Source organism: Tiliqua scincoides, chromosome 2, assembly GCF_035046505.1.
Source record: "Tiliqua scincoides isolate rTilSci1 chromosome 2, rTilSci1.hap2, whole genome shotgun sequence".
Taxonomy (NCBI): Eukaryota; Metazoa; Chordata; class Lepidosauria; order Squamata; family Scincidae; genus Tiliqua; species Tiliqua scincoides.
Genome location: NC_089822.1, coordinates 155,062,432 through 155,085,401, shown reverse-complemented (window position 1 = coordinate 155,085,401; position 22,970 = coordinate 155,062,432). Strand labels below are relative to the sequence as shown.

Below are 22,970 nucleotides of genomic sequence, written 5' to 3'. Positions count from 1 at the left end.
TAAAATAAATGGGTGGAGAGCTGGAAATGATTTAAAGGTGTCAACAGTGGGGTGGAACAGCCTCAGGATCTGGCTCTACTGCAGGATTACAGATGGGGAAGCCAAGAGGGATGCTTCTGACCCTAGACCATGATTGACACTGTGCCTGTGGGTGTCAGATTGTACTCTTTGAAGCTCAAAGTTCTGTTTGTACCCCTTGCCAGTCTTGACGGCCACATCTCAGCAGTGAGGATAAGCAATAGAAGCAGCCAAGAAAACGTAGTTGTGACAAACTCTGAGATGTAAAATTAAAGTTGCCGGGAAGCTACTTGACACAAAGCTTGAGGCAGAGAAAGTGCTCACAACTAGCTGCAACTAGTCCATCATCATTACATAAAGCACTTAGGCTACAGACACACAATAGCTGAAAGTGCTGAGTTCAAAGTGGCACGAGAGAGGGATCACTTCCCGTGGTGTCCACATCCATATTTCTCTGTCCTGTTGTCGCACTACAAGCAGCGATCCCTCTTTCAAACTACCTCCAGCTTTCAGAAAAACCTATTGTCTCTCTCCAGCCTTAGTACTCACACTCCTGGTAAACGGTGCCTAATAATAGCTGCGCCACCCATCTCTCATGTGTATCTGACGCTGGGGCAAGATGCTGGGTCAGCAGTTGACAAAGAGTGGGAATAATGGTCCAAAGCCTGTCTCGGTGAGGAATGCATGGCTTAAAGAGAAAAAGTGAGCTTCAAAAGGCAACAGACCAAGGATCCAGTCCCGGTTCAAGGAACTTCAGAAGAGGGTACAACCCACCATCTCCTTGCTGCTCTGTATGGCTGGACCACCACACGCATGCATTTTGGTAACAATGCAACATTTGGACCCTGCTTTTGAGCACTGAAGGGACATCGCACAAACTTAGGCTGCAATCCTAACCACACTTTCCCCACTGAACAAAATAGGACTTACTTCCTTGCAGACCTGGTTAGGACTGTGCCTTTATTCTTGCATTCCTTGAACAGCCTTACACAGGCACTCAGGAAGCTGTACTGTGTCCAATCATTGCTCCCTCAAGCTCTCTGCAGTGCTAGCAATGACTCTTCCAGGTTTGGGGCAGGTGTCTCTCCCAGCTATGCCCAGAGATGCCAGGAATAGAACGTGGAACCTTCTGCATGCAAAGCATTTGCTGTACTTGAACTACAGTGTAAAAGTCATTCAGTATTATGTTTGCTCCCAGGCACTTAGGGAGATGCTGGCAGAGGGGAAATCTGAACCAGAGATTTCCACTGTGCTATACCAGCTCTCTTCACGAAAATGCAGTTTATTTGAAATCCATAGTCTTATAAGCCTCACTAACAAACTGTATTGGGATTTCTTCTCATTCCAGTACGCTAATGCAGGGCCAGCCCAAGACCTCTTTGCGCCTGATGTGCCATGCCACATACTGCCCCGGTAAAGCACCAATCTTTGCTCCTTATACTTCCTAGAGAAGATCTAGTGCACCACTCTCCTCTTCTACTCTGGCCCCTTTGTCCCTTTCCAACACAGGAAGCAGGAGCAGCAGAGAAAAGTGGGTGGGTGGACAGAGGTGGGCACCCCTTGCCAATCTGCTGCCTGCTGTGACCCCTTCAGATGGCCTCATGGATGGGCCTGCCCTGCCCTGCCCTGACCTGTGATTTGAGACTCTTGTTCAAGATACCGAGTCTCAGCAAACATAACCTACACAATAGGAAGCCAGGAAAATGGGCTAAATTAACATCAGTACATTGAAACCAACAAAGCATTTCAAATCTGTCAGTCAGATCGGAGTCTTTATTTCCCTGGAGAGCTGCTGAGAAGACTCCCAAACGTGCCCTCTGAAAACCTCAGTGAACTGTGACTGACACTGAATAATTTACTTAATTCACAGTTCATTAATTCATAATGTGTAATTCATTAATTTTTGACTTCTCAATTCATAATGTGTCATTGGTAAGTAACTTTATAGTCTGCATACAGTATTTACGGAACATTCCAGTATTCACTATTTGGCTTCACATGTGTTGTTAAAGATAAAAAGTTTACTGTTAGTTCACAAAAATACCTCAGTAGCAGGTCTTTTACTGTGAACCTGGGTTGTGGTAGGACTGCAACCTCCTTGAAAGGCCTGTCCATGAGTCTACAGCTGAGTTCTCACTGAGATGATAAACCAGTGTTGAGCCTATAAAACTTCAGACTGCAGGCAGGAGTAAGAGTGTCCCCCCCCCCAAACACACAAACTTTGCACATAGAAAACTAGATATCAGGAAGAACACTTTTGTCCTAAATTTTTCTGCCTAGTTTTCTATGTGCATGTTTTGGTGTTTTTTAAAGGAACATTTACAGCACAATCCTATGCATGTCTACTCTAATGCAAAGTCCATTAAATTCAGTGGGACTTGCTTCCAGGGAAGTGTATATAGGATTGCAGCCTTAGGGCACAGTCCTAACCAACTTTCCAGCACGGAGTTAAGGGAACAAACATTCCCTAACCTTGAGGAGGCCTCTGTGACTGCCTCCCAACTGCAGGATGCAGCACATACCAGTGCTGGAAAGTTGGTGAGGATTTGGGCCTTAATCTTGTGAATCACAAACACAGCAGCCTTGGAGAAGCAGAGAATCTGTTTGTCCACCACCCTCTCCAGCCCACTGGGCTCTCCAATCCTCTCCTTGCAAATAGGAAGAGAATCACAGCAGTGGCAGCCTCCTTCTCCCTCAAGGGCTGCCAGAGGAAGAAACAGGGAAGCAAAGCAGGTGTGGCTCCAAATCTTCCAACCTACCTTGTGCTTACAGAGGACCAAATAGGCAGGCAGTTATCTGGAGCCTACTCCTTTCCTGCACTTATGAAGATCACTGCATGGAGCCTCCCTGCTCCAACCCGCTTCTGTTTGCAATGACAACAGCTGGGGATGCTGGATTCCCAAAATCCCTGCATCTTTTTTCCTCTCTCTCCAAACAGAAGGAGCAGGGCCAAGGAGTCTGTGTGGTGTGTGCTTGGTAAGTAAAGGGAAGGGTGGGATGGAAGTGCATCTACTAGTTTTGTCCACTCACCCTCCATAGGAGGGGCATGCATGAGCATTGGTGGCTGTGGATAATGGATTCAGGTGGTATAGTGCTACACATTGCCCCTGGCCAGTGGCAGTGGTATTATTAACATTATTATTATTAACAGTATTTATATACTGCTTTTCAACAAAAAGTTCCCAAAGCGGTTTACAGGGGGGAAAAATCAAAGTAATGGCTCCCTGTCCCAAAAGGGGCTCACAATCTGAAAAGATGCAACAACAGCAGATGGCCACTAGAAAAGACACTGCTGGGGGAAGGTGGGCCAGTTACTCTCCCCCTGCTAAATAAAAGAGGAGCACCCACTTGAAAAAGTGCCTCTTAGCAGTTAGCAGTGGTAGCACTCAATTCACCACCAGGGGACAAGCAAGGGCACCATGGGAGTCCCAGGGCAGGGCTCTGCCAGAGGATTCCAGCAATCTGGTACCAGCACTACAGCTGGGTCACATGAGGCTTCTGTAAGGCAGCTGTCCACATGCACACAACATTTGCTTTGGATGAACATAACTAGTCAGGAAGCTGCAGTGTGGAAAAAGGAAGCAGAGTAACTTCTCATTTCTCAACACACCAACATGATCACTGGATTTTTATTTAAATTTTTAAAAGAACAAATAAAAAGAAAAATTAAAAAGTAAAGATATTGCAAGTTGTGTGGCAAGTGTGGAGATCTCAATCTACATTTCTTTGTTCTACTACAAAATCATACAACATATTAGCTATCAGACCTTAAACGGTTCTATTACTTAGTGAAAAGCACATTTTCAACACCAAAGAAAAATGAGAAAAAAATAAAAATTAAATCCCCTACCTACTAATCGAATCCATAGGTTATTTGGCCCATTTTCCCCTTGATGCACAGGAAGTCCATGAATGGTTTTCAATTGTCCATAAAAGTTTTTACTGACTTGTCTTTAAGAAGAATTGTAAGTTTGTCCATTTCTGCCAGATTCAATACCTTTAGCCACTATTCTTCCAATACAGGTGTCTCTAGAACTTTCCAGTATTTGGTATACAGTATTCTTGCAGCGGTTGTCATATATAAAACATAGTTTCATAATCTTTCTGAATCGAATATTCCCGACAAAAAAGCTTCTGGTTTCATTTGTAAATTTGCCTTAAGTATCAACTGCATTTGCTGGTGTATCAAAGTCCCATATTTTTTCGCTTTTGTATATCAAAGTCCCACATATGATAAAACATTCCTTCTTGTCTTTTAACATGATCACTGGATTTAAAGGAAGGCATGAGTGGCATAACTCAGCTTGGGATTACTCAGAAGTCATGTTCTGCTATAAGATGCCTCTGACTGCACAGTCCAATGCATTTTCCCTCAAAAGTGAGAGCTGCTGAGTTCAGTGGGTGTTACTCCCTCAGTCTTAGGATGACTTATAAGCTTACAATTATGAATTACAATAATAAATTACAATTTATTATTTGGATGCAGCTAAATGAAGACTGTGCAACCAGGAACCAATTATGGAAGATAAGAAAGGAAGCCCTAGAAAGGAAAAAACCAAGGCTGCACTCCTATACACCCTATCCTGGGAGTAAACCCCTCTGAACACAGTGGGACTTACTTCTGAGTATACATGCCTAAGGGCCAAATCCTATCCAGTTTTCCAGTGCTGGTGCAGCTGTGCCAATGGGGCATACACTGCATCCTGTGGTGGGGAGGCAGTCACAGAGGCCTCCTCAAGGTATGGGAACATTTGTTCCCTTACCTTGGGCTGCATTGCAGCTGCACCAGTGCTGGAAAGTTGGATAGGATTGGGCCCTGAGATGGCTATTCCGTGGACCTTATGCAAACACTCTATTGCAGGCACAAAGCACAGGCATAACTGTGCCAATGGGGCATGTGCTGCATCTTGCAGTTGGGTGGCAGTCACAGCGGCCTCCTCAAGATAAGGGAATGTTTGTTCCCTTGATTCAGGGCTGCATTGCCCTTACCTCAGTGCTGGAAAGTTGGTTAGGACTGCAGCATTAACCAGCTTGAGACAGTATTAGCATACACCTCAATCACCCCTACTTGTTTATTTGCATTTCTACACGAACCTTCCCCCAAGGAGCTGAGGGTGGTGTATGTGGTTCCTCCCCTCCTTTTGTCCTTACAACAACCCTGGGAGGTAGATGAGGCTGAGAGATAGTGACTTGCCCAAGGTCACCCAGGAAGTTTTACTGACCACCAAGTTCCTATTTTCTGCTTAAGTGCCCCTGATGCGACCGTTTGGTCCGCATTTCCACTGCTTCCTGTTCAAACCACCTCCACCACCATCCCAGAACACACGTTGCTAAATGTGGCTCTCCACATGACCAGCTGCACTGTGAAATTAAACACTCTCCACATTTGTTTTAAACCTAACTGATTTGTTAGGAAACCTGATTTGTTTGTTGAAACCTAACTCCACGTTTGTTTTAAACCTAACTGATAAGGCCAGTACAGCAGAGGAGAAGAGCCTGCAGCACAGTGGAAAGGAGGAGGGGCTGCTTCGACAGAGTGACCAGATGTCATAACCACAAAAGAGGACAAGGCAACCCAAAATGTAGGACATCCAAGAAAAATGTAGGACCTGTCAAAATAAAAGCTGAAGACACTCGTCTACTGATTTCATGTAGTTAATTAAATATTATATTACGTTTTACTCCCAGGGAAGTGTGCACAGGATTGCAGCCTCAGAGGCCAATCCACTGCATGTCTACTCAGAAGTAAGTCCCATTACAGTCAGTGGGGCTTCCTCCCAGGGAAGTGTGCGCAGCATTGCAGCCTCAGCGTCTTTCTTTTTGCACCGGTGCCATGTGCAGCTTTCGCTCCGCCATGCCAGACTTCCAGCCGGCCCCCGCCAGGCCATTCCAGCGGACTCCGAAGGAGAAAAAGAAGAAGCCACCGTCCCTCCCCAACTCCCCCTCCCTGCACGCGTGCGGGTGCCCGCGCCGTGCGTGCTCGCGCCCGCGGTCTGCAGGGTTCCCAGCTGTGCCGCCCTCTTTCTTCCCTCCTTGCCTTCCTCCTCCTCCTCCTCCTCCGCCCCTCCCGCCGCCTGGAATGAAGATGGTGGCGAGCGTGCGGGTGCAGAAGCTGGTGCGCCGGTACAAGCTGGCGATCGCCACTGCGCTGGCCATCCTGCTCATCCAGGGCCTGGTGGTGTGGAGCTTCAGCAGCCTGGAGGAGGACGAGCAGGGAGAGGTGAGGGCGGGCGGGCAGAGGGGCATCGCGGGGCGGGCTGGAGAGCACGGGCAGGCGTGGGGGCAGTGGGCGCCTTGGAGCCCCTCGAGGGGGGCGCTGCTGCTGCATTGGGTCAGCCCGGGGCGGGCTGTGTGCATGCGTGCAGGGGGTGCTCTGGGCTGGCAGTGGAAGGGCGCCCCTCTGCTGCCAGGGCTCCCGTGGGGTGGTGCATTGGGGTCCGGAGCAAGCAGAGGGTGTCGCCACGACTGAGCTGGGTGGCTGATGTGACCGGGGTGCCGTGCCTTGCCTTGCCTGCCACGGTCCGGGGATGATGAGTGCGCATCGCGGGAGCCTCCTACAGGGCGAGCGTGTCCTCCGGACTGCTGCTGTGTGAGCCAAGCGCTGCTGCTGCTGCGTCCGTGTTAGTGGGAGTAGGTGGGTGGGGGGTGACGGCATGGCAGGGCAGGGCAGGGCCTGGGCATTGCCACGGAGTGGGTGGGCTGCTGCTGCTGCTTGGCAAGGGCTTGGCAGGGAGGATCTGCCTGGTATGGGATGCGGACTGGAGGAGTTAAGGCTGCAACCCTATCCACACGTTCCTGGGAGTAAGCCCCATTGACTATAATGCGACTGACTTCTGAGTAGACATGCCTAAGAGTGGGCTCTGGGGCTGCAATCCTATCCACACTTTCCTGGAAGTAAGCCCCATTGGCTACAGTGCGATTTGTGTCTGAGTAGACATGCATAGGATTGAACTCTTTTTGAGCCTGGTCCTGCGCCTGTTTACTCAGAGCAAGTGCCACTCATTTCAGTGGCACTTACTCCCGACTAAGTGTGCCTAGATGGCATCCTGACTGTGTGAGACTCTTAATGTGAGACAGTGTGATGAAGTTGGTGTGGCCTGGAGCCGCTCTCTGGGGAAGGAGCCTGTCTGGGACTCCTTCTGCAAGGGAGAGTGTTCATACCATGTGATCCCTTCCTTGGCCCTGGACTTTTTGGTGGAACAGAATGCCCCTAGCATGGTCATTAAGAAGTCTTTATAGCAACTTGGACTGGAGGGTGAACCATACTTACTGGGCCAATGTAGCATGCTGCAGATGGGGTGGAGATCTTTTTGATGTAAGCCCTACTGGATCAGACACGGATTTAGTCCAGTACTGTATCCTCTTTCCAACAGTGGTCAGACAGGTGCCTCCAGGAGGAACTTTCCTGCGAAATTGGAGATATGGGGAATTGAAGCAAAATTTTCTGCACGAAAAGCAAAAAGTTTTGCCACTGAGTTATGGTTCTTTCTCCAGGCTTGGGAGATGGAGCATGGCCAGGTGTTGATGGTGGCAAACCATGAAGCATGGAATGTTAGACTGGGGTAGTCGGTCAAATGCACTGGAAATGCAGGTATCTCGGGAAATTAGAGTCATCAAGTTAAAAGGACCTACAAAGTAACCTAGTCCAACTCCCTGGTTGTAGCAGGAAATTCTTGTAGAACACCTGCAGCAGGTGCCTGTTGAACCTCTGCTTGAAGATTTCCAATAAGGGAGAATCCACGGCCCCCTCCATTGAGGAGAACCAGCGCCTCCCTCCCACAATCTGTCAAGAATTTTTTCCTGGTGTCCAACCAGAAACTTGTATTACAATCTGCTGTGACTTAGTGTTGGAGATACTTTTGGAGATTAATCACTCCATAGGGCAGATGCTAGTATGTGGTGAGCTGTTTGTGTGTAGAGGTTAACCGTGTGAAACGGATCATTAAGTTATAATAGCTATTAACTTATAGCTATTAAGTTATAATAGCTATTTTAACTTCCAGTTTGGATACTTGAAGGGACGTGGTAGAAATTGCCCCATATGTAGAAAGTTATGGTAGCTCAGCTTATGATAACAGCCACTTCCGTGGAGCTATCTAGAGTAGTCTCTGTGTGGCAGCTGTATTAAACTGACTCCTGGAGCCAGGAAAACCTAGGAGTAAGTACTTTTGGAATAAATGGGACTTACTTCTCTGAGTAGACATGCATAGGATTGTGCTGTGAGTTGAGTCTATCTTGAAAACATGTGATGAACTGGTGAGACAAAGCTAGGCTGCTTTGTGTGTACAAATTTTGATGAATGGTGATGCCAGAACATGGCTTTTAGATGAGCAGATGCTCATTCTGCAGTTTAATAAGTAGTTAATTTTAGAGTCTACTTTTCTGCCAGATTGTGCAGCTGTAGGACCATTTCAGATGACCATTTTTCTTTGTTTCCTAATGTGAGTTAGGGCACAATCCTAGCTCACTTTCCAGCACCGACATAAGGGCATTGCAGCTCCAAGAGTGTCACCCTACTGCAGGATGTAACACACGTCCCATTGGCACAGCTATGCCAGTGCTGGAAAGTTGGTTAGGATTTGGGCCTTAGTATGTGTTTGTTTGGGTTTTTTAAATGCCTCACTCAACTCGACTTAGATGTATGTACATGCCCTCAAACTCCTTAATGCAAGTTAACCTGTGATCTGGACACGTGAGCCACAGACTGAGGCTGCGTATCCAACTCATGTTCCCTAGAAAAGAAGCCTACTAGGAAGGGTCACCTGAATCAGCCAGAAGTAACCATTTTGGGCATTTTTGAAAGGATCATTGATTTCCATATGGGGAAACTCAATAACAGCAAGGCTAAATAATTCTGTTGTTCCTGCTCTGTGTTGACACTGAATAAATAAGAGATCAACTGTGGCAAAATTGGGATAATTCTGATCCAAAATAAAAGATGAAAATGAAGCGTCTTCATCTAATGTTTCTGAAACGTTCCAAGCCCTTGGAAGTATTTGAATTGCTGTGGTAGTTAGTCAGCTTCTGCTTAAACATCCCTAATCGGCACTGTCTGGAATTCGGGTGATGTTCTTGATTACCTTTGGAGAGATTCTTTTTCAAAATGACACTTGGTTGCTTAACTACTTAAGCCTGATGAACATCTGATTTATATCCCGAGTTAGCTTTGCAAATTTTACATAGGGAACAGCTTACTGAGTCAGACAGATCATCCATCTCATTTCTTGGGCTAGGTTGGTCTGTGTCTACCATAGAGATTGCTAACATGCTTCTGAAGAAGTGCGTGTCCTAAGTTAATTATGGAGAGGTCTGGTTTTTTTTTACTTCCTGGTTTGAGAAATGAGATGTTATGGGCATCTTAAGAATATGTTCCCTAAAAAAGTGAAAGGAACAATCTTGAAAATCTCCACCCTTATCCAAAAACAGTTTTTGGTTAGCTGCCTGGTGTCTTGCTGGTTGCTTCATTATTCTATGAACACGAAAACTATAACTAATACCTTTGTTTAGAAGACACATCATTCATCCTAAGCATTATTTGAGATCATGACCCCATTAGTAACTTCAGAGAAGCAGAGTGCAACAGTTTTTTATTGATGCATCTATTGCTTCCTGACCGACCACTGCTCAGCATCAATAAGCAAGACTCTTCCCCAAGAACATGTTCTGCCCACATTTCCACCTAGCCTTGCAGATGTAATACGTTTTCAAGAAAATTGCTACCTGGCACACTTAGTAATCAGTGCAAGTTCACCTTATCTATCAGGCTGTAAAAGGTTTCTCCATGGTTGGGAACTCTGTGAATGGCTTGTGTTTCGTGCTCTGGGCTTAATGGGTTGGTGCTGAATTTGCCTGCATGTTCAAGTGGAATCGCATGGTGTGGCCTTTCTATAACCGTACCATTTCAGAAGGACATTCTAGAACAGGGGTGGCTAAACCGTAGCTCACGAGCCAGATGCTACTCTTTGACTTACAATACATGGCTCTCTGTAATATGTTGGCTGAGCTTCTTTTTGCCTCACAATTTAATATAAAAAGTAAATAAGAAATTTTCAAGGCTTATAATTACTCACCAGGTATAACCTTGAGTCCACTGGATTAAAACATAAGTGTACAAGGGAGCCACTGTATCTATGGTTTCACTTATGCACAGATGTGGGGCCCTGCTGCACACCTTCTGGAGGTGAGGGGAGCACAGTCTGCCTGCAGAATGGTCATTTAGTCTGAAAAAACACGACTTCTAGTTTTATGATAAAAAACTGGAAGTGATGTTTTTATGCCTTTGAAAGGCATTATGAGGTCTGGGGAAGCCCTCAGTTCCCTGGGACAGAACCCCCGTGGATACCAGGGCATGCCTGTAATGTTCATTGTGTGTAAATATATTTAAGAATTTAAATGCTTCTTAAATATTGCAGCTCTCAAACATCTGTGAGATGTTTATGATGTTTATGAGATGTTTATGAGATGACTTTATGATCATCTCATGATCTCATGATGTTTATGAGATGTTTATGATGTTTATGAGATTGTGAGGAGCTCCAGAAGGATCTCTCCAGACTGGCAGAATGGGCAGCAAAATGGCAGATGCGCTTCAATGTCAGTAAGTGTAAAGTCATGCACATTGGGGCAAAAAATCAAAACTTTAGATATAGGCTGATGGGTTCTGAGCTGTCTGTGACAGATCAGGAGAGAGATCTTGGGGTGGTGGTGGACAGGTCGATGAAAGTGTCGACCCAATGTGCGGCGGCAGTGAAGAAGGCCAATTCTATGCTTGGGATCATTAAGAAGGGTATTGAGAACAAAACGGTTAGTATTATAATGCCGTTGTACAAATCGATGGTAAGGCCACACCTGGAGTATTGTGTCCAGTTCTGGTCGCCGCATCTCAAAAAAGACATAGTGGAAATGGAAAAGGTGCAAAAGAGAGCGACTAAGATGATTACGGGGCTGGGGCACCTTCCTTATGAGGAAAGGCTACGGCGTTTGGGCCTCTTCAGCCTAGAAAAGAGACGCTTGAGGGGGGACATGATTGAGACATACAAAATTATGCAGGGGATGGACAGAGTGGATAGGGAGATGCTCTTTACACTCTCACATAATACCAGAACCAGGGGACATCCACTAAAATTGAGTGTTGGGCGGGTTAGGACAGACAAAAGAAAATATTTCTTTACTCAGCGCGTGGTCGGTCTGTGGAACTCCTTGCCACAGGATGTGGTGCTGGCGTCTAGCCTAGACGCCTTTAAAAGGGGATTGGACGAGTTTCTGGAGGAAAAATCCATTATGGGGTACAAGCCATGATGTGTATGCGCAACCTCCTGATTTTAGGAATGGGTTAAGTCAGAATGCCAGATGTAGGGGAGAGCACCAGGATGAGGTCTCTTGTTATCTGGTGTGCTCCCTGGGGCATTTGGTGGGCCGCTGTGAGATACAGGAAGCTGGACTAGATGGGCCTATGGCCTGATCCAGTGGGGCTGTTCTTATGTTCTTATGTTCTTATGTTCTTATGACTATGGGCTATGTCAGAATGCCAGATGCAAGGGAGGGCACCAGGATGAGGTCTTTTGTTATCTGGTGTGCTCCCTGGGGCATTTGGTGGGCCACTGTGAGATACAGGAAGCTGGACTAGATGGGCCTATGGCCTGATCCAGTGGGACTGTTCTTATGTTCTTATCTGAAGTTTATCATATACATCAAAGCAAGTTTGGCTACCCCGGTCTAGAATCTTCATGATACACCAGCCTTCCATGGACAGGGAATTCTTGACTCAGGGGAGCATTCCCTGACATGATCCCCACACCCATCAACTGCATTTTGAAGTAGCGTTAACCTGGCAAGGCTTTGTTGTGTAAGTAATCTGAGCTGAAAAATATATCTCCCTTGATCAAACAAAGTAATAGCCAGGAGATGGAGCAGATATTTTTGTGAGTGGCTCACTTATTTCTTGCATTCTGATTATCCTGCAAAACTTTACCTTGCCTGCAGGCACTTACTGTACATCCCTCCTTTTTGCTCCTGGCACAGTATCATCTGGATATGTGAAATTGCTCCGTAGAGACGTTTATGTGTAGTCTGGTGGTGGGTTTGTAAAACTAATTGACCTTCCTGATTCTCTCCATGCTAATGAAGCCACAGAAATATACCTTTGCTGTCAAGAGAGCCAAGTGACACTTGACAAGTGACACAAGACTTTAGTCCCTAGCACAAAAAATGAACAATCTGGATAATCTTTCAGAAATATTTGCAGCGATGTGGTAAACTGGGATTTGGCTTACAGTAGAACTCCTAAATGATTGCTTTACCGTGTATCTGATTGAGTTATCTGATTGAGTCTGGCAAAGGAGGTTGGCATGGATTGAATTTAAGACCTTAAAATAGATGGGTGAATTGGTTCTGAATCAACACAGTTTAGTTTCACAGTAGATAACATACAGTACTGAAAGGGTTGGTTTGGGAATCAGTCAATCTGAAGTTCCATTGTTTTATCTTCTGTGATTACACTTTGGAGTGGAATTTTCCTTTGAGTCCTATAATGCATGTTAAGAGGATTTTATCAAAGAATAACCTGTCAGTGTTTGTTTACTGCTGATTCTATAAAAATATCAATAAAATCAATGGTAGTGTTTCTTTTATTCAGCTACAAGCAAGATATTTGTAAAATCTATTGATACCTTTTGTTAAGCTAATGAGTGTGGCACAGTTGGATGGTCGGCAGGTAACTGAATTAAGTTTGGAAAAACTCGAGCAAAACTATGGTGTAGTCCTATGTATGTTCTTTTCAAGTAAATTTCTTGTATATTTGAAGAAATTACTTGAATATACTTGAAAAGAAAAGTATATTTCTTTTCAAATCCCACAGTGTTTGGTGGGGCTTACTCCTAGGTAGGTGTGCCTAGGAATGCAACCTTAGCCACATATATGCAGTCCATTTGCCACATTGGCCCAAGCTACTGTTCACAAGTCTTTTATTCCAGAAAAATGCTGTTGACTTTAATGTGTATACTCTGAAGTTGCAAGCCGTAGTATTTTCTTGGGCTGTTGTGTTCTGCAACCATATGTACCTTCCCAAAAGGGATAGTTAGGTTTACCCAGAGGGCTGTCGAGCTGCTGTTTTAAGCAGCTGTTTTTGGCTCTGGATCAGTTTTCCAAAAGCTTCCCTTGATATCCTTTTTCTTTTGCCTTCCGTTCTACTTTCTTGAGGTTCTACGTTTCACAGAAAATGTCTTGTGAGATAATAGGTTGCTGCTAAGTATAGAGCAGGAAAAGGGGGAACTGAGAGCTTCCTGCTAAAGAATCGATATAAAACTGAACAAGATCACTGGTCTTACTGCAAGCCGCACTATTCGTTGATGGAATAGCCGCACTATTCGTACATTTGGTAAGGGGCAGCAGGATGAGAAAAGTAGACTCACCCTTTCAAAGCATTCCCTTATAGTGTTCATTACATAATAAGAGAGTCCACACTTTGACATGATGTACTGAAATAAGAAGGAAGGAGCTTTTGACAGTTTTGTCTTTTATCTTAGCCATTCTCAGCCATAATAATAAAAACACAGCAGGTGCAGGTATATATTGTCCAGGAAAAGAATGGATGTCTGTTGCTGTCAGGAGATCAACTTAAATTTTTGTCTTGTATTACATACACGCACACACCCAATTTACGTACATGTTAATCACCTAAGTGACTAAGCCTGGAATTCTGTGCACACAAATTTCCCTCATTGAAATAACTGAGATTAGGTGACAATCTTAAGCAAACTTGGAAGGAATCCCCATTCAAATCAGAGTGACACTTGCAAGTAAACACAGTTGGAACTGGGCTCTGTGTCTGAGGGGCCTTCAAACATGTCAGGATTATATTATTTTTCTCATCTCAAACTTCGGCTGCTCAGTGTTCAAACTGGGACAGATAAAGAGCACCTCCAAGGATGCTTAATGTGGATTTTGTTTATACACAAGCGGCTTTTGAAATGATAGAGTTTCACATCAGTATTGCATCCTGATGCTGACACAGACACAGAGAAGACAACATTCCAAAATGAGATAAGAAAAGGCAAAAAAAAAAATTCAATTCAGTCAATTAATAAGAGTTTCAAATAACTGTTTGAAATATCTCCATTAGTTATAAAAATGTAGCTTAATGCTAATATTTCACCATATACCCCAGACCACAAACTTGAATTCTGGATTAACTGATCTGATGTAATTACCAGTCCCTTAGAGATTTAGCTTCTAGTACACAAGAGTCGGAGAATCCCGTATCTGTTGACCATAATAGGAAATGCAATTAGGAGGAGCGTCAATGCTGTAAAAGCAGATGGTTTGGAAGTGAGTATTAATTCATCTATAGTCATCAGAGGTATTTACTTGAACCCTGGGGAGGCCACTGTTTCGCAAGGACAAGGAAAGAGGAATTTCGGTGTGTTTTGTTCTATTAATTATATTGGATAATTTCTAGTTCTTATATAACACGTGTTTTAGCACAAGAATTGGGAGATATCTAATCAGAAAGAATAAGCAGCAGGGATAATTGGAAGCAACTAGTTTGAAACACAGGACATTGTTAGTCTGTGGAACTTGGAGCCACTACTTACAGTGTTTCAGGATTCCTAGGCGGACAGCACTTTGTGCAATAATGTGTAACTCACATGTGAATTGTTTATGTGAGCGTCACATGAGTTTTTCCATCTGTTATGTACAAACAGTATGTGTGCACTGAGAAGGATGCTGTGGGCCAGTGTTTCTGAAACTGGGTCAGGACCCACTAGGTGGGTCGCAAGCCAATTTCAGGTGGGTCCCCATTCATTTCAATATTTTATTTTTAATATATTAGACTTGATGTTACCATAGCATGTGACCGTATTTGGAGAAATGTTACAGGCCTGTACTTTTAACAGACTACTATGTATATGCTTTTAACAATTATTATTATTATTTTATTTATTTATATCCTGCCTTTTTGCCCCATGGGCACACAAGGCGGCCTACAACAATTAAAATACAAAAATAGCCATTAAAAACAATAATTAAAACAGTTGCACATAATTAAAAAATCTAAAACAAGCCCCGTGGATTCTAATATAAAAGAGAAAGAAGAGAAAGAAAGCCAACCAGCCTGTCAACAATTAAAAGCTTTTTGAAATAAAAAGGTCTTCAGTCCACGCCGAAATATTAGCAACGGGGGAGCAATTCTTAATTCTAAGGGAAGGGTATTCCAAAGTTCGAGAGCCACCACCAAGAAGGCCCTCTTCCTGGCCGCCGCCCCTCTCACATCTCTTGGTGGCGGCACAGTCAAAAGGGTCCCCCCCAGATGATCTAAGAGTACGGGCAGGATGATAAGGAACGAGGCGGTCCCTCAAATACCCCAGCCCCGAGCCATAAAGGGCTTTAAAAGTCAAAACTAGCACCTTGAATTGGGCCCGGAACAGAACCGGCAACCAGTGTAGTCGCCGAAGCAACGGCTCGACAGAGTCAAACCGACGTGCCCCAGCAACCACACGAGCAGCCGCGTTCTGTACTAGTTGTAATTTCCGGACCATCTTCAAAGGCAGCCCCACGTAGAGCGCATTGCAATAATCTAATCTAGATGTCACTAGGGCATGGGTTACTGTGGCCAGGTCCGCGCAGCTCAGGTACGGTCGCAGCTGGCGAATCAGCCGAAGCTGAGCAAAGGCTCCTCTGGCCACTGCTGCCACCTGGGCCTCCAGGTGCAGCTGTGGATCCAGGAGAACCTCCAAGCTGCGGACCTGCTCCTTCAGAGGGAGTGCAACCCCATTCAGAGCAGGACGATAGTCCAGCACCCGAGCTGTGGATTTCCGAACCAAGAGCACCTCTGTCTTATCCGGATTTATTTTCAGCTTGTTCACCCACATCCAGCCCCCAACCGCCTCCAGACAGTGATTCAGGACCCCAACCGCCTCCTCAGAATCAGGGGGAAAAGAGAGATAAAGCTGGGTGTCATCAGCATACTGATGGCACCCCACTCCAAACCCCCGGATGACCTCTCCCAGCGGCTTCATGTAGATGTTAGAGCATGGGGGATAAGATGGACCCTTGCGGCACCCCAAACCTAAGAGGTCGGGGTGCCGAACAAGCGTCCCCCAGCACCACCTTCTGGGTTCTGTCAGCCAGGAAGGAGCGGAACCACTTCAAAACAGTGCCTCCAAGCCCCAACCCGGCCAGCCAACCCAGAAGGACACCATGGTCGATGGTGTCGAAAGCCGCCGAGAGGTCCAGCAGGACTAACAGGGTCGCGCTCCCCTTGTCCATTCCCTGGCAAAGGTCATCCACCAAGGCAGTGTCCATCCTGAACCCCAGCCTGAAGCCAGACTGGAATGGGTCCAGATAATCCGTTTCCTCTAGTACCCTCTGGAGCTGGGACGCCACCACCCGTTCAATCACCTTGCCCAGAAACGGGATATTCGAGACTGGCCGAAAGTTGTTTAAATTAGTGGGATCCAGGGAGGGCTTCTTCAGGAGGGGGCGAACCATCGCCTGCTTCAAGGCTGGCAGGAGCACCCCCTCCCTCAGAGATGAGTTCACCACCCTCCCTGTCCACTCGGCCAGCCCTTCCCAGGCAGCCCTAATTAGCCATGCTGGGCAAGGGTCGAGCGGGCAAGCAGCAGGTCTCACACTCCAGAGAATCCTGTCCACATCCTCAGGCTCTACAAGCTGAAAAAGATCCCAAATAACAGGATAGACAGGTTCCCTGGGGACATCACTAGATATGCCCACAGCGGCGTCCAAGTCATGCCGAATCTGATTGACCTTCTCTGCAAAGTGTTTTGCGAACTCGTCACAGCGAGCCTCTGTATGCTCCTCCCCACCAGTAGGGGGGGCCAGATGTAAAAGGCTACGGACCACACAAAAGAGCTCAGCTGGACGGTTCTCTGCAGATGCAATGGTGGCAGAGAGATGTGCCATTTTAGCTGCCACCACTGCCTTGGAATAAGCTCTTAACTGGGCCCTAGCCCGTGTACGGTCGGATTCGGTACGAGTCTTTCGCCACTGACGTTCTAGACGTCTGCCCTGCCGCTTCATCGTTTGCAGCTCCTCAGAAAACCAAGGAGCCGCTCTGACTCTGCGACTGGGCAGAGGACGCTCCGGAGCGATCTCATCCAGGGCCCTGGCCATCTCCATATTTCAGAGATCGACCAGAGCGCTGGGTGGGTCTCCAACTCTGGCAACAGGAAAATCCCCCAGAGCCCTCAGGAATCCATTTGGATCCATCAGCCTCCGAGGGCGGATCATAGAATGTGATCCCCCGCCATTGCGGAGGTGAGAGGCCACAACAAGCCTAAATCCCACGAGAAAGTGATCTGTCCATGACAAAGGAGTGATCTTAATGTCCACCACCTCCAGATCACCATCAACCCTCCCAGCAGTAAACACCAGGTCCAGCATAAGTCCCGCATCATGCGTTGGGGCAGATATTCTTTGAGACAGACCCATGGTTGCCATGGAGGCCATGAAATCCTGAGCCGCAGCTGTTTCCGGGGCCTCAGCATGGACATTAAAGTCCCCCAACACCAATAGGTGGGGGGACTCCAACACCACGCCCAAGACCAACTCCATCAGCTCAGGCAGGGAGTCTCTTGGGCAGCAAGGCGGGCAGTACACCAACAGAATCCCTGTTCTGTCTGTCTGTTTTACAATGATAGTAAATAGGACTTATTCCTGGATAAGTGTAGGTAGGATTGCAGCCTAGGAGTGTTAAAAATTTCCCTGCTCGATGATGTCACATCTGGTCATGATATCACTTCTGGTGGATCCCGACAAGATTTTTTTTCTAAAATGTGGGTCCCATTGCTAAATGTGTGAGAACCACTGCTGTAGGCAGTTGTGACTTTCAGGCATATACAGATTCACCAAGAACCTGAACATGTGAATAAGCCATAAGTCGTTACAGAAATAGCACATGCTGGTAATAGTTTATTTTTTGCACTGGGTGTAGGAATTTTGCACATTGTGACTAGTGAAGGCTTGTTAAATGCCCAAGACAGATGTTCGCAATGTAGAAAAGGTTGCAAATGGCTACTCAAGGAAAGAACATTGCTTGATGGTATGTGCTTGGTCTGTGAGAGGTCTAGGATTGAACCCTGGCAACTTCATTGGTGGCGGGGGGGGGGGCGGTCTGCAATGCCACAGTTGAAGAAGACTGAGACCTTGGAAAACTTTGGGGGACTTGTAATGTTAACTTGTGATTGGGTGAGGGTGCAACTGTGGCTGAAACAGAGATGCCTGCGTTGGCTCGGTCATGTTGTGAGAATGGATGATGGCCGGATTCCAAAGGATCTCCTCTATGGAGAACTCGTGCAGGGAAAGCGCCCTACAGGTAGACCACAGCTGCGATACAAGGACATCTGCAAGAGAGATCTGAAGGCCTTAGGAGTGGACCTCAACAGGTGGGAAACCCTAGCCTCTGAGCGGCCCGCTTGGAGGCAGGTTGTGCAGCATGGCCTTTCCCAGTTTGAAGAGATACTTGGCCAACAGACTGAGGCAAAGAGGCAAAGAAGGAAGGCCCATAGCCAGGGAGACAGACCAGGGACAGACTGCACTTGCTCCCGGTGTGGAAGGGATTGTCACTCCCGAATCGGCCTTTTCACCCACACTAGACACTGTTCCAGAACCACCATTCAGAGCATGATACCATAGTCTTTCGAGACTGAAGGTTGCCAACTACTGGGTTAGAGTGCAACTGTGGTTCAGTGGAAGAGTACATGCTTTGCATGCAGAAGGTCCTGCGTTCAGTCTTTAACGTCTCCAAATAGGACAGGCCTGAAGCCCTGGAGAGCTGCTCTCATTGTTGACAGTCCTAAGCTAGAGGGACGAATGGTCTGGCTCAGTGTGCAGCAGCTTCCTCTGAAGTTGACTGTATCTGCAGTTCTGCATACAAGAATCTGTTTTCATACTGCATGCTAATTTGGCAAATAATTTAAAAATATGTTGATTCCCAAGAAAGCCTTTCAAATGCAAGTCAAGGCTATGAGATGTTGTAAAGAGGAAGCCATGTAGAACAGAAGGGGGTCATCACTCAGGTATGGGTGGTAGCATCTTTGCATCACGTGTGAAGAAGAGAGATTCTAGGGGCTTTGAGATGGGAATCGACTGCCCGATGTAATGGTTTTGCCAATAAAGCAGGCCTTGTAGTCTAGCAGAGGCAAAATGAGCAAATATGGGACTCCTGGTGGGAAGAATAGCAGCAATCTTTGCAGGCAGAAAATGTGCACCCAAGTTCTGCAGAAGTGCTAAATAGAAGTTGGGACTCATTTATTTTCCTTCCTCCATGACCCAAGCAGAAGGGATTGCCTTGGCACGATGCAGCAATTAGGAACCACTGAGTTCATTAAGTGGCGGGTGAAGGGAAGACTGGGACAAGAAGGATGTGCTCTCACCTGTCACAGGCTAGATGAAGCGCTCCTTTTGGGAGAGATGGATTTGCCTGCAACTGTGACTACAGCCACCACTTAGGAGGCTGGCTTCTAATGCTCAGCTGTACACGTTGGGGGAGACGGGAGCAGTGGCCAGGTGTTTGAGCAACATAGCGCTCCTCCTTTGCCATTTCACTATCTCTTCCAGGTTGTGTGCCATGAAGAACAGACTTCTCCCAAAAGTTGCCTTTGTTTAGAAAGGAGATGTAGCGGATTGGACTGTGGGAGAGCAAGAGGAGCGTTCCGAAAAGGCACCAAGACAGAGGCACAGATGGTGCTGAGAGTTCAAATCTCAGTGTAAACGAGATGACTTTGTTCCAAGGAGGAAATACATTCTGGACCACAGGCCCCGAAGCATCTTTTTCCCCTTGCTTTCCCAGACTCAGTTTGAAGCCGAGCTCATTTTCCTTTCCAAAAAGATGCAAACGTTTCCTTCCTCCAGAGGGTACATGGCTGACCCTGCCAGGATGTTTGGATCTGAACAAGGAGCGGAGCTAGGCTTGTTTCCCTGCCTCCCCTGCCTCCCTCCTCGGCTCTCACCTCCTGAGCGGAGAAAACAGGTTTAGAAGTCTCCGAACAGATGGCTCAGCCTGGTGACTAATGAGCTGTTACCTCTCCCTGTTCTGGGCTCTTTCTAGGATGCATGCTTGAAGTGGAAACTGGAGGAAGTTTTTGATCTTTGCTTATATTGAGCCTGTTTTTAAAAAAGTAAATGCTGGTAAAAAAAGAAAGAAAAGAAAGCACAGTAGAAGATGGCCGTTTACGCTGCCTTGCAGGACACGTGTAAAACTCAGAAGTGTGATGTACTAATAAACCAGCTCAGGGGCACAGAATAGCCCATCAGACTTGTCTTTTTAATAGGCTGAAGTTATTGTTTATGTGGCAGGTTTAGCTGGCTTGGGTGGGATCCATACCTTGCCTTGCATAGCCTAAATAGGATACTGGGTTGCACTCTCCAGGATCTGTGATGCTCAGAGTCCACCCCAGAGCATCCAGTTCTTGTATAAGAAGCACTGTTCTTGGGTTCATAGCAGTGATGAACCAAATCCTCCAGTGATGCTTCAATACAGTGCCTCTATGGAACTGTGAGACTTTCTTGAGCGCTTGGCTACCTATGACTTGTGTATGACAAAATACAGTAGTCTGATGCTAGACTACTATGCCTCTGTAGGCTACTGAAGCTGATAACCATTGGCCTACATTGTGCAAAAAGGGAGATGTAGCCAGTTTCATGTCTGACCCCTAGAACAGGTACTAATGTGAGTGGGATGGAATCGGTCCAAGTGAGACTGGGCTGCAGTCCTCCTGCTTGATGTTGATTGTCCTACCCAGCTAGCCAATGTAACAAGAGTTCTGTAAAATAATGTTATTCATTTTCTGGTCTTGCCAGTGATGCACATCCAAAATGACACTGCTTCTGAGACCGTGTTCATGTGAGCAGAATTGCCTGAGGGTTTACTCCAGATTAGCTTCCTTACTTGGCAAGTGTTCACATCAGTGCAGAGTGGGGGGGGGCGGTAATGCGAAAGCAATTGTTGAAGTAGTCATGTTTGGTTTTAAATTATTTGATGCATTCAAGTAATGTGCTCTGATTTTTACACATGAGTGTCATGTACGTAGTTGCTGAAATACTTCAGGGTGGGCCCTTTAATGACAGTCATGGAGATTGCAACCCCCAACTTCACTTGAAGCATTGTCTTTGTACTAAGTGTCTTCAAGTGGAGCAGAAATTGGTGGTGGGGGGGGGGAGAATAATGCCTGAGAGACTCAAGCTAAATGGGTGAGGGTGGGGCAAAGCAAGTGAAATGAACACATATAAAATGGGCCGCCTCTCCATCTCCTGGAATAGATGTCTGTTTGGAGTGGTTACGGCTGTCATAGATCCATAGTAAGTAGAAATCAAAACAGACTTGGGCAAATGCATGGTGGGTGATCCATCAATAGCAATTTGCTGATATGTATAAGAGATGCAACTTCACTTAAGCCTGACAGTTCCGGAATGGAGAGGACTTGAGCCTCTGTAATTACTCCATTGTTTTGCAGTACCGACATCTGAAGTGCTGGCCGAGTGCAGGCCCCTGCAAGAGACAGGATGTCGACCTAAATGGCTGAGTGAGCAATTCTTACTTACTATGCTTGTGTCAATGGAATAGTGTTAAAGTTGAGAGACTGCTGTTGCTGTTGGGCCCAATCCTATCCAACGTTCCAGCTACGGTGTAGCCACATTGCAGCCACGTGGTAAGGGAACACGCATTCTCGTACCTTAAGGCAGCCCTAGTGATTGCCCCTCCACTGCAGGATGCAGTGCACACCTCACTGGCGCAACTGCACCAGCACTGGAAAATTGGTTAGGATTTGGCCCCTTGTCTCCAGAATCCCCTTCAGTTTACACAATCAGACTTCAAATGAATCCAGTAAAATTCCCCATCTTTCCACCCAGCCTTCTTTGTTCTGCTTCTTTGTGCCTGTCTCTGTGATTGCTTCGTAGATGCTGTTTATCTACAATCAGCTTTAATTAACTCAGTGATCTGGCGAAATCCCTTTTTGATGCCTAAGCTATATGTTCAGAACTGACCTAAGTTGCCATGAGAGCAGGCTGCATTGGCCACATCCCAGGAAGCAGCAAATGTGCTGGGGTAGGTGTGGGGGCATCTGTTGTTCTCATGATTAGCATACCTTTCATTCCAAATGAATAAAGGTCCAATCAGTGGTGATGGTTAAGAAACATAACTGTAGTGCTGGACTGCCCTGTAATCCCCTTGGCTGCCCTGTGTGTCTTTGATCATAAACGCTCCCCCCTGGAAAGGCAGAGTGCTAATGATTCTAAGCCAACTTCCTTTTTTGGGTTGATCCTAAGTGTACAAGCGACATGAAGCCTGACCACTGAGTCCCTGATTGACTAAGATGCAGAAGCGTCCTTTCGAAAATGGGAGGCTTTTCAAAGGGACGGGGAGCCAGCAGTCATCCCATCTGGGGAAAATGCTGTCCATCATGATTCTGATCCAGTTATGAAAATATGGGTACTGATATGTACCCTAAACCCTTTGAAAGTTTCTAGGGCTAACTCAGCAAACTACCATGCATACAGAACCAGGCCTCAGAATTAAAGTCTTGTCTTCTTTGCTAAATGGTCTCTTTGTTTGTTTGAAGTAATAAACAAGTGTTACAAAATAAAGTGATCTAGACTGGAGTAACTCTGCAAGTTCATCTATAACCCTTTTGTGTCTTGATACTTGAGTAGCAGGTTTGGGTTCTGTGTGAAGCTGGAAAAGCACAGGCAGTGGCATTATACCATTGGTCCATCTAGCTCAGTATTGACTACACCAGTGATTTACAACCACTGTGTCACGGCATGTTGGTGTGCCACAGTTCACAAGTGTGCTGTGGGAGCTGGGAGAGCGTAATTTATTTTAGGGCCAGTGGGGGATGTGAGCCCGGTGTGGTGTGGTGTGCCTTGTCAGTCGTCCAAAAACTAATATTGTGCCTTGACAATTTTAGCGCCTTTTCGGTGTGAGGTTGAAAATC

The 22,970-nt window shown here is 46.3% G+C and overlaps 1 protein-coding gene across 2 annotated transcripts in view; it reads left to right on the top strand.

Annotated features, from left to right (window-relative positions):
- The first annotated feature begins 6,020 nt into the window (after positions 1-6,020).
- Positions 6,021-22,970, top strand: part of XYLT2 (xylosyltransferase 2) — a 39,270-nt gene continuing 22,320 nt past the window's right edge. For both annotated transcript variants that reach the window (XM_066616993.1, XM_066616992.1), the window contains exon 1: positions 6,021-6,238. In XM_066616993.1, the coding sequence (XP_066473090.1) occupies positions 6,098-6,238 (141 nt within the window). In that variant the 5' untranslated portion in view covers positions 6,021-6,097. The remainder of the gene's footprint in view (positions 6,239-22,970) is intronic.